Source organism: Netta rufina, assembly GCF_964035555.1.
Source record: "Netta rufina genome assembly, chromosome: 3".
NCBI classification, from domain to species: domain Eukaryota; kingdom Metazoa; phylum Chordata; class Aves; order Anseriformes; family Anatidae; genus Netta; species Netta rufina.
Genome location: NC_140125.1, coordinates 89,059,131 through 89,071,337, shown reverse-complemented (window position 1 = coordinate 89,071,337; position 12,207 = coordinate 89,059,131). Strand labels below are relative to the sequence as shown.

Sequence of the window (12,207 nt, the reverse complement as noted above, 5' to 3'; positions counted from 1 at the left end):
GTAAAGCAGATTGTAAAGCTATTTCTCTGTCTACCCCAAAAGAGGAGGCTTATGAAAGCAGTTCTTCAAAATTAACACCCGCTATTGCAAATGTTACTGTATTTTACAGGTTAATGTGATCCTGGATGTGAGCGATGCTTTTGATATTATTTTAACATCCAATGAAGTAAATGCTACAGGAAATCAACAGTCTGTATTTGTACCAAGTGAAGATGGGAAAACTGTTCAATTCCCAATCAAGCCAAAACAGCTGGGAGAGATTCCCATCAAAGTGACAGCGATATCATCTGCTGCTTCTGATGCTATCATCCAGAAGATTTTAGTAAAGGTAAACAGTTGTCAGCATGGCTTGTTCCCGAGATAAATTACTCCCTAAATAGATAATGGGGTGTTGCAAAAAAGCAAACTGATTTACTTCTCTGCCTCTCATTTTTTTTAAGGTTGGTTTCAGGTCATGTGGATTTAAGTTGAAAGCACTTCTTTTAAAAAAATGTATCCTTTAAAAATCTTCAAACCTCTTTCAGGAATGAAAACATAGATCTTGTTCTACAACTGATCATGGGTCAAGTCTTTCTGAAAGCAAAGCAAAAACCTGTTTTCACATTAGTGAATTCATGACGCCACACGGAGCTTCATAACCTGTTGTGGACCAAGTGGTCCAAGAGTGGACCAAGTAACTGTATTATGAATAAATGCAACAAATTTCTTAGTGCACCTGGCTTCGTTCAAAGCCTGTTTTTTTTATGAACATTTCTGTATTGTGCCAGTGGTGGAAATGTAGCACCCAGATTTTCTGATAAACCAGAAGCTTTTGGATGAGATTTGCCTAACCTCTGATGTTTATCCATTTGAGTCATGTTAGGCTCCATTTAAGGAGAAGGCAATAGACACTTGTAATCTCATCCTAAGTTAACTACTAAAGATTACAGAATCAGAGAAGTGTTGAGTTTAGAAAGGACTTCTGGAGATCATGTAGTTCATCCTTCCTGCTTGGAGCAGGATCGAATACAGCAGCATGTTCAGGACCCTGTCAGTCAGGTTTTGAACATACCCAAGGATGGAGACTTCTCAGCCTGTCTGAGCAATTTGTTCTAGCCTTTGAATACCCTTACAATGTTTTTATTTTTTTAAATACTTGAATGGAATTTCCCTTATTTCAATTGTACCCATTGCCTCCTGTTCTGCCAGTGGGCATCACTGAGAATAGTCTGGCTCTATTTCTGAGAAGAGCCTGGCTCCTTCTTCTTTGCTCCCTCCAATCAGGTGTTTATATACATTGTTGAGATTCTTCTTGAATCTGCTCTTCTCCAGGCTGAGCAGTCCTAGCTCTCTGCCTCTCCTTGTATGACAGATGCTCTAAGCATTTAATCGTTTTTGTGGCTGTTGGCTGGACTCACTCCAGTCTGTCCATGTTTCTTGTGGTGAGCCCACAGCTGGACCCAGTACTCCAGATGTCTCACCAGTGCTGAGTGGGGGATCACCTTCCTCAACCTGCTGGCAATGATTTCCCTGGTGCATCACAGGATGCAGCTGTCTACCTTTGCCACAAGGTCCCTTTGCTGGCTCATGTTCAAGACTACTTCTGGCCTTGTAATATGCTTGGTCATGGAGCTCAATGCTTGGCATTAAGCTCACTGGAATCAAAAATGCTTTCGTTGATTTTGTAGGCGTATTTTTATAATTAACATGTGGTCTCTAGAAGCAAATAGTGGAGGCAGGTTTTTATAGTTTTTCTGTGTCACTTCAGACAGGCCAATAGCTCAAGTTCTTGATGTGTTAGGAAGCAGTGCAAAATATCTAACAGAGCTTCAGGTGTCTCAGCACTGTAAACATATAGTCCCAATCCAAAAAGCTGCAAACTGTTGGAAGTTACAACAATCCTCTCTGTTTTTTTTTTTTTTTTTGATAGGCTGAAGGATTGGAACAGACATATTCTCAGACACTCCTTTTGGATTTAACTGGGAGTAAACCACGAGCAGTGTCAAATACTTTGGATTTCACTTTTCCTTCTGATGTTGTAAGTGGCAGTGAGAGAGTGCAGGTCACTGCAGTTGGTAAGGATTATTTTGTTTTGTTTCCATCTTTATTATTTGTTGGTCAGCTGTTTTTTGTTGTTGTTTTAAGAATAGTTTGTTGCCTGCTAGGCTTTTGCTGAACTCAGCTAGTACCTAAGGTAGAGCATGAAGGTACAGCATGCCACTACCACTGCTTTTGAGAGTGTAGGGTATCTGTATTGCATATAGTTGTGGAAGGATGGGTCTTCATTAGCAGTGTTTAGCATATGTAATATCATTTTGCAAATTATGGCATGGTCACCAAATTTAACATGTGTTCATAATCCAGGTGCTGGTACCTCCTGCACTGCAGTCAGAGGTGCTTTTTAAAGAACTGAGCAATTGCCAGTAGTTACTGGAAGCACTAAACTCTGTCAAGTAGACCGGGTGGGGTAGATGTGTAATATTCTGAGCTAACACACCAGGATTTTACAGAGCGTCTCTCAGATCTCCTACTAAACGATCTTCTAAGACTTTGCCCTATATGGTTGTTGCTTTATAGTTTTTTCAGGAACTGCGTTAATTTTGATTTAACTGCTCTGGGCTGAATCATTAGTTCAAATTCATTTTTCATTGTGCATTGGATGAAACATAAAAAGACTGTATAGACGGAGTGTGTTATTCATTTTGTTTATTTCATTTACAGTGGTATGATATTGACTGTCCTTTTTCACAGTTGGAGAGGGGGTCAGATTTTAATAATGAAGGTCCTGCAAAATTTGCTAGTTTTGTGTTTTAATTCTACTTATCTGTAGAATACAACTTAAAACTCAGCTGATAGTTGGTCCTTGTGACTTCTAGGCTTTGATAACCCTGGATGAGAATAGAAATACAGGACATTTGAAATATGTGCAATTACTGTAACACTATCCTAGAGAAAATAACTTTTGGCTTTTTAAAACGGTGTCTGTTTGAAATTATCCTGTAGCTGGGAAGGTCAGGAAAGCTCTGAGGGGAGATTGGTCAGTGGGCAAAAAGCTGACGAGAAGACTGTGTACGTGGTTAATGAAGTTTTCTGCCTGATTAGTGGTGTTTAGTACATACATTTCCAATGTATCATGTTTTCTCCCAGTATAGCTGATACTACCCTTTATGTGTTACGCATACATTCATTTATTTGCTTTAAGGTTAAATTTATTTGCATTAAACTTTAATTTTATCTTTCAGGTGATTTACTCGGGCCTTCTATCAATGGTTTGTCATCATTGATTAAGATGCCTTATGGCTGTGGTGAACAGAATATGATCAATTTTGCTCCAAATGTATATATTTTGCAATACCTCACTAAAACTGGGCAGCTGAGAGAGGATATTAAATCAAAAGCTGTATCATTTATGAGAAAAGGTGTGTATGCTTAAAAAAAAAGATATTATCTTTTGCTAGTAAGAATTTTTAAAAATCTATCTGTGACTTTGCATTTGGTATTTGAAATCCTGTTCTGTTGTGTTGTGCAGACTGGAAGAAAAACTCATCTTTTTCTTTCTCCTCTTTCTTCTGAGATGATAGAATTAAATAGCAAACAATTTTATTTACAAGGACAAGTTTACTCTGAAAATTTTTATATAGCTGCTGTTCAGAGGGAAACTGCATTTTAGAAGGCAATTCATGTAGCTTTCCTTGGGGGGTTGCTATCTCTCCTTGAATAAAACCATGTGTGAGCAAACATTTCTGATCACTGCTTTAGGCAGAGAAAGTGAAAACCAGTCAGTGGTTAGAGTGACCCATAGTCATCCCATGTTTATATTTGTCCTCAGTGACAGCATGCACATCCTTCCATGTCCTTGCAGACCTCAAGGAATGATGCTTGCTCAGGTGACTGGTGTTTGCCCATCCAAGTTTTAGACTTGGTCAGAATTGAACTCTGTGCTGCAAATTAAAAACTGGAAAACTGTAGTTGGAAATGGTTATATATTTTAACCTTGAAATACTTCAGGGCATCATCAAGTGTGTTGAGCATAGCTGTGCAAGGAAGCATGCTTTCTTGTGCCTTCTGGGTAAGATGGAATATGAGATATACCACCCTGACCATGTGGCACCCAACGTGCTGAGTGTTGCTTACAGAGAGGAATGAGATGATCCTCATCTGAGCTCCACCCCTACTAAGGCAGAATGATGATATTTTCAGATTTTTTTTTCCTCTCTGTAAGTCTGATTTTTTTTTTTTAAATGATGTTGAAATTTTCCTTGGAGAAAACACATTTCAAAATAAATTTTCCTTTCATCAAGAACCCAATTTTGTGTCAAAACTAGTCAAATGCATTTTTAAACCCTTCCTACTACACTGTTTAGTTGAAAAATAAGAAAAAAAGACATGTTATGTAAACAGCTACACTGAAGTGTGTAAGCAATCTACCACTCTTTGAAGATTGAGTTGTACTGCCATAATTTCCTGAAGTTTTCCAGTAAGAGATTTACAAAAGTTATTTTAAAGCAAGTGAAAGCTATAGGATTAAATGTTACTCACATGCAAAACATTGTGTTACTCAGATTTTTCCCAGGCTTTTGAATTTAGGCACATGTTCTTAACACTGTGGTAGCCAAAGAAAAATACGGTGAAATATTTGTAACCTTAAGATAAAAAATAAAATATTTGTAACTTTAAGATAAAAAAGAACGGTGATTTAAACATCATTTTTTCTTCATCTTTACAACTGATTTCAGTTGTTGTACTTGTTCATTTAAACGCATTAGTAAAGAACTTTATCTTTAGTTTGAGTTGCAACTTTTCATAAGCTCCATTTTTGAAAGTATTGTCATGTAGTTTAATTTAAAACAGACTTTATTTCATATGTCAAAATCCACTAAATATTTGAAACAGTGACCTCATAATCTGAAATAAATATACTAATTTTAAGATTAGATGTTAATCGTGGGAAGGAAACATAGCTAGCAGTAGTTGCTTTTCTTTTACCAGATTTTGTTTACCTAGAGCAAAGGCAATGCAAAATAGCTGTCTTTAAAAACAAACAAACAAAAAACTATTTCAGTTGTGGAAATTATAGATCCTGGCTTGAAATCACTTCAGAATTAAAAAAAAACAAACCAACAACAAACTGGTTGGTCTGAAAACTTTGGTGCTAGACACGGGCAAGCACTGAGTTGGAACAATATTTTCGAACTGTTTGAAATGTAAGACCTTTTAGTCCTTCGCATATTTCTGAAGTCCTTTCCATCCTGATGTACGCCTCTTTTAGCCTGGCTCCGCTAGTCTCCTACATCTTTTGGGTTTCAGCCAGTCCTCTGGGAGTATTAGAGTACATCTTCATAATAGGATCCTTCTTTGCCTTGCCTTTCCAGTTGTATGTGTTGACATTTGAAGTATCATTTTTCACGTCTGATTGAGTGTCCATTGGAACAAACATGGGGGTTCACAGCCCTCAGATCTATTGTTTCAGCATTTTTGCAGACATCCCTGTGTTAGATACTCGTGTTTGAAGATTTTTGCGTGACTGCAAGGGGCTTGGCGTTAAGAAGAAAGCAAAGGGAGTGTAAGAAATAGCTGTCTTTCCTCTGGTTCTGCTCATCTTTCCATTCCTGCTCAATCCTAGTAAATTCTGAGATAAATTTATTTTTGTGCAATGGCTGCTCAGAAGTATTTGTAAGCTGTTGGTCTTAGTTCAGTGCTTTTACACCACTGGTGGCTATAATCCTTATTTCTGTGTATTGCCTGCTCTGTGAAGAAACAGAAGACCTCACCTTTTGGGCCTTGCAGTCAGGTATTTTTGAAGAGGAAGTAATCTGTATATATACATATATTTGCGTTCCTTGTGGCACGTTATTTTGAGGTTAAAACTTTGACAGCAGCTTTTGCCACTTAATTCCTTTTTCCTCCTACTTAAGAATTCTTGACTTCTCAAGATCGCTAACTGAGATGACAAATTCCTCTGTCTGGGAAGGATTCACCCATTTTAATGATGTAATTAACCAGTGTTGTTGTGCTAAATACATTTAAAAAATGTTTAAGTGGGAAGTTGTAATTTCAAACACTTCTAAAGAGACAAAAACTAAACTTGATACCACTGGGGTAATAGTTTACAGGGGAAGCCGTACTGGTATAATGTAGCAGTTCAGGCTCATATATTTATATTTCCTCTTCAATAGAGAGACCTTGAGTTCATCTTATGTCATAACAAAGACTGAGGGACCAGGGCATTTGTTCCTCAGTAATTACAGTTGTGGTTCACACAGTGTCTGTATTCAGGGTAGTACGTAAGCAAGTGATAAATCCTTTTATCAATAAAAGCAAAGAAAATGTTGTAGGTAATGGTTTTAGCTGGATGGGCCTTATAGGGCTCGTTAGTAAAGATAACAAGTATTTGCTCTCCTTCCTTTCTGTAGGACTTAATGATGCATATGTCTTTATAAAACCTTGCTTGAGGCTTTTTCTTCTGCCTGACTGGTTTGGTATTCTGTATGAATGTCAGGTGTTAAACTAATGAATATTGTTTCTTAATTATAATAGCCAAAATAGTACAGCCATGAAATAAAAAAAGGGGGGGGGGAGGGAGATAAAAAGGCATCTCGTCAAATGCTATTAATAGATATGGTTGTTGTTCTTGACACACAAATGGCAAGCAAAATGTAGGGTAAGGAAGGTTTTACGAATCAGAGACTATGGTGAGTAGCATATTTTAGGGAGCTCTTTCTTTGGAACATTAACAAATGCTGGTTCTGCACTGAAGTCAGCTGTTGAGTAAGGACACTGCTGCTGGTCATGAGCAACTAGTAAGCCTCTGTGACTCTTCTATGATAGATGTTCAGCAGTCAGGAAAAAGCTACATTTGGTCTGGATACTGAGGAATCTTTGGTTGCTGCTTAACCAGGTACCCCCCCCCCCGAAGCCCTTTTGGTTACTGCTGAGTGTTTCACTCTTTTTCAGAAAGGCCTCTTCCAGTGTGCTTCTTTGATAGCTTTGACCAAAGCAAGTTGCTGAAAGGGTCTGTTTTTCAGCAGCATTTGTAGCTGTGCCCATGCCCTTCCAGTTGGAAAATACTTAATTTTTGCTTCTCTGTTTTGCTGGGGAAAATAGAGCATTTCTTTAGGTGCATGATTTCAGTGCCTCAGCACTTTGGTGAGCTGAGCTCTGTAGCTGCTGCTGTGGTCTGCACTCATTGCTGTCCTGCTGGAGCCACTGAGTTACTTGGGAACAGGTCTCTACCTTGTACTGTCCCGTCTGGGTGGCAGACCAGTGGGAATGGAAGCCACCTAGGTCTATTTTTGTAGATAGATCCTTTGTGTTGCAGTGATCCACTTTCTTGTAGTCTTCTGCACTGTTCTGTATGTTTCTATGTATTTGGGAGATATTTTATGAAATATTTATTCAAGCACTGCTCTCCACAGCCTTAGAAAACGCCTTGCTTCATGTCAGCAGGAGGTTTGTACAGGAACCCATGTGTTCAATACCTGTCTCTGCTCTTTCACTGCAGGTTACCAAAGAGAGCTGCTTTTCCAGAGGGAAGATGGCTCTTTTAGTGCCTTTGGAAATGAAGATCCCTCTGGGAGCACATGGTAAGTAGTTCTGCCAGATTCACTTTGGAATTTGAGTATTTGAGATATTTTCCCTAAGACTAAAATTTTTTGTGAGGCTGGTAAAAGTTTCCAGCTGTATTAGCCCTCTGCCTGGTTTTCATTAGGTGTTTAGGCCAACTCTAAGGTCATTTCACTGAACAGCATGCTGTCAAGGCCATTATTAGGGCAAGGCTTTTTAATTTTGCAAAAGACAAATGATGAATTATTTTATCCATGGGAATAGCTGAATGAAATGCTTTGAGATGTTCTGTTGGAGAGGACAGCTTACCAGCATGGAGAAAACTTAAAACTGCTTTGGAAAAAAAGTGAATTAAGGCTGCTCAGAGCTTGGCTTCTTGCTACAACAAAGAGTGAAATGTGGCTAACTGCGCAAAAGCAGAACGGTGATTGGATGTTTAAATCACTGCTGCAGGCTCTCGGGTATCCAGAGCTGTTAAGTGGTTGAAACACACTCCAGTTTTATTCTCTAGTGCGACATATTTACTAGTATGTTAAGAAAGTGCCCAGGCATATTCCTGTACCCAGGAATTTAATTCCCGTTACCGTTTATTTATTAGCATAGTTCCTGTCAGCCTTCCAGACCCTGACACCCTCTTAACACCTTTTCAGTTATTCCTGCACCTGGTCCAGGAGTTAACGCACTGCAAGGTCCATGCCCATGCAGCACTTGTATTCAGCAACCCTGGTTTGGAAAGTAGTGGGTTTCACTGGTCTAGCTACAACTTGATTGGCACTAGATGTCTTCAGTAGCCAGAAGCAAATTCTGAGGATGTCAGACTTAGTAATATAGATGTGTCTCATCTGTCCAATTGCTCTAAGGATTTTGAACAACAGAGCATACTGATTCTGCCTGCTTAAGAACCAGTATCTAGGAGATTCTTCCCTAGCAGGCAAAAGCGTCATAGACTCACCGTTACTCCTCTAGTATAAAGATGTATGTATGTATGTATGTATTATGTATAGACATAAGGAAGTGGGACTACTTTAAGTGCTGTATAGGTGACTCCACAGAGAACCCAGAGCTTGGTCTGAAAGCTTTTTTCTGTTGCTTTCCTTGAAGGAAGAACAACAATAATGGCATAGCTTATTCTTGCAGTTGACTGAAACCATTTAGGGCTCAGTCATCGTCATTGCTTCAAATAGATTTTCAGTTTTCTCCATACTGGAGGCTGAGGATTCTATGAGACATTCCCTGTGGGGTGAACAGAGCTACTGATGATAAAAAAAAAATAAATATAAAAAAAATTGTCCTGCTTGCATCTTAATACACCTCCTTTTCTGAGACTGTAAAACTCTTTTCAGTGCTGAATTTCACCTTAAGAAACATTATAAGAAACTATAAGAAACTTATAGTAAGCATAGTAGTGGAAGCTAGATAGATAAATAGATAGAGACAAGTTCCAGCATTTTGTTTAGCTAATCCACATTTGGTTAGTTTAAATGTACTTACGTGCTTCAGCCAACTTCAAATAGAACTGTTCCAATTACTCTGTTGCTGATCCAGTCCCTCATTCTGGAGTCAGCGAGCATCTTTCTTTGACTTCATTGGGATTTATTTTAGACTAGGTGCTGATGGACTGTAAAATGAAGATAATTTTATCTCCATTGGCAACCCTGGCACTTACATGGTGCGGTGACAGGTTACATGAATAAGCATTTAGCAAAGAAAGGAGTCAAAGCAGAACTTCAGATTACTGACGAATTAAACAAGGGTTGTTTCGATGATGTCATTGCAGGGATAATTGTGATAACTACCATCACACTTATAACTGCATTACTGTTAACTATGCCTTTGCCACTTTAGCCGTGCAACAGAAGGCAGGAGAGAAACATTTGAATAAAGTTAAACAAATGCTGGAAGAGACTTGGATAAACAAAGATAAACAGAGTCTTGGAGCCTATATTCTGTGCTTATTTTTGAAACATAACAGCTGCAAAAGGGATTATCTTTAGGAACAAGGAAATAGCTTCATTTTTTGTGGATTAAGCTTAGTCTACTTTCTTGTCTGGTTGAAGCATGTAGTTTCCTCTGTGCTTAAAGGTGTGTGTAGAATACCTCACTATATTCTTACATCATGTTAGCAGAAGCTGTAAGATGTTGCTAATTTTGTTCTATTTAATTAACCTTTTCCCCAAGGTTATCAGCATTTGTATTAAGATGTTTCCTTCAAGCTCATCCATTCATAGATATTGACCAAGATGTACTCATGGATACAGCTAAATGGATTGTCCGGCATCAGAAATTAAATGGAGAATTTCAGGAGCCTGGCAAAGTATTACATAGTGACCTCCAAGGAGGCACCAATAATCCAGTCACTCTCACAGCGTACGTCATGTCATCCCTTCTAGGGTTCTCAGATAAACAGGTATTGGAACTCATAAATGGAATTTATAGTTACTGAAATACTTCGTGAACTGTCATACTGCCTGGCACCAAACACCTGGTAGTGTAAAGAAATAGAGGAACATCTGAGTAGAGACAAAACTTAACCTGATTTGGCAAAACTTGCCTGTACTTTGGCTTACTACTTAAGACAATACAAAGTTGTGCTGTGAGGCCATCCAATTTTGTGTACCTTTGCAAAATCTAAAGACAATTGCTTTTAGCAAGAATATTATCATGTCTTCAGTCCAAGAATTTAAAAAGCAATTTACAGGGGGAACTATCCTTAGAGATGTTAAGTCATTCAGTTGATTTAATTGAGATTACTCATGTTCATAAAAGTGCCAGATCAAAATGTTTGCCTCTGGGGTTCATGTCTGTGACTCTGAAAGAGATTTTCAGTATTTGGTTGCTTGAAGATAGTAATGTTTCTATTCCTGTACAAGTTTTTCCTTTATGTTGTAATATGTATTTTATTCATTGTATATTCTTCAATGTGATCTTCATTTTCAGCATGCTTATGTTATCAAGAGTGCTACAAACTATCTAGAAGATAAATTACAAGAAGGCATTTCAGATAATTATACCTTGGCACTTGTGACATATGCATTGTCATGGGCCAAAAGTACAAAAGCCAAAGAAGCCCTGAGTATACTGAATGAGAGAGCAGAACACCAAGGTATTGCACAATAGTCTTCAACATTTGTATAGATGGACGTTCTTCGATTTGAAAAATATCTGTCATATATTTACAGCTGCATATGGAATTAAAGAGAATCTTCTGGATTCAGATATATTTTGAACTTGGCATATGTAACAGGCTAGGAACTTCTAGAAAGCGTTAATGAAAAGTGTCCATAAATGAATGGCAATTCACAGCAAAGCTAGGCCTTCCAGTTTTAAGTACAGCAGCCATGACAGAGTACCATGATGCTGTCAAAGAACATTACTTGTCGGTTGTAAGATCCTTGGGGGTGGTTAGTTGAAATCAGTATTGGAATGAAGAGATGAAGGATTGGACTTCCCATGAGCTGGTACGGAGGTGTATTGCATTTTCTATAGTGACCAGTCATCTGATCACGTTTAGCCTCTTCTGAGTTGAACATGACTGAGTTTTGTTTCCTGTTTTGGTAGAAGAACAGACCATATGGCGCATAGTGTATCAAAGCTTTGGGTTGAAAATAGTAACTGTCCTCTTGAAAAACCTGAAGGAATTCATGTTCTAGACTAGAACCTGAGCCTCTAGAGTGTCCTTCCATCTTTACCGTGTTAGGCTTTTCAGTCAGTCACTTTTGGGAAGGGGGGATTTGCGCTTCACTCAGAGACAAGTCCCAGTGGGCAATCATAATGTTTGAAGTTCTTTCTCTAGTGGGTACCCCAGGTGGCTCTTCTACAAGGGCTCATTTACTTCAGGCTCACAACAGGTTCACATGGTAAAGTTCACTGAAATCAGTGGGAGTGACTATTTGGACTCCAGCTTTCTTTGTACCTATATTCAGCAACTTCTGAGAAAGTGCTTAAATTAGTCCTTTACTGGACATGCAATTCACTTAATTCACTTAATTTTAAATTCACGTAATTTTAAAGAACACTGCTAAATCCAGTATGTAAGCGGAAGTTAACTCTTAGATAAATCTTTCCCAGAAGTCCAAAGATTTCAGTCTGTGAATCTGGGGTTATTTTGGTTTATTTTTCAGGAGAATTTCGTTTCTGGATAACACCCGCTTCTGAGATGTCTGATTCATGGCAGCCACGGTCCATTGATATCGAACTTGCAGCATATGCTTTGCTGTCACACTTTCATCAAGACAGGTTAGAAGAGGGGATCCCTATTATGAAGTGGTTAAGTCAGCAAAGAAATCATCTGGGAGGATTTTCTTCTACTCAGGTAATATCTTGCTCAAGATGCTTTGTAGTACTTTGTGAATAAGCACTATATATATATATATATATGTATATATATATGTAAAAAAAAAATATATATATTTTTAAATAGCTATTACTGTTTTGTTTTTAAATAGTGATTACTGAGTTTTGTTTTGCTGTAACAGCCTTGGTTACATGCATATTTGCATTCTTTGCAGGATTGGCATCTTAAACCTAGACTACCAATTTTAGTAATTTGGCAAGTATAATAATAATAATAATAATAATAATAATAATAATAATAATAATAATAATAATAATAATAAACACAACAGAATTAAAGGATCACCTTGATTGTTTAAAATACTAAAACCC

The 12,207-nt window shown here is 38.0% G+C and overlaps 1 protein-coding gene across 1 annotated transcript in view; it reads left to right on the top strand.

Annotated features, from left to right (window-relative positions):
• Nucleotides 1-12,207, top strand: part of CD109 (CD109 molecule) — a gene marked incomplete at both ends in the record, with an annotated part of 76,132 nt that overhangs the window by 46,689 nt on the left and 17,236 nt on the right. The window contains 7 exons of the mRNA XM_084285099.1: nucleotides 110-328; nucleotides 1,910-2,054; nucleotides 3,222-3,398; nucleotides 7,481-7,562; nucleotides 9,721-9,949; nucleotides 10,480-10,645; nucleotides 11,664-11,854. Coding sequence (XP_084141225.1) covers nucleotides 110-328; nucleotides 1,910-2,054; nucleotides 3,222-3,398; nucleotides 7,481-7,562; nucleotides 9,721-9,949; nucleotides 10,480-10,645; nucleotides 11,664-11,854 — 1,209 coding nt within the window. The remainder of the gene's footprint in view (nucleotides 1-109; nucleotides 329-1,909; nucleotides 2,055-3,221; nucleotides 3,399-7,480; nucleotides 7,563-9,720; nucleotides 9,950-10,479; nucleotides 10,646-11,663; nucleotides 11,855-12,207) is intronic.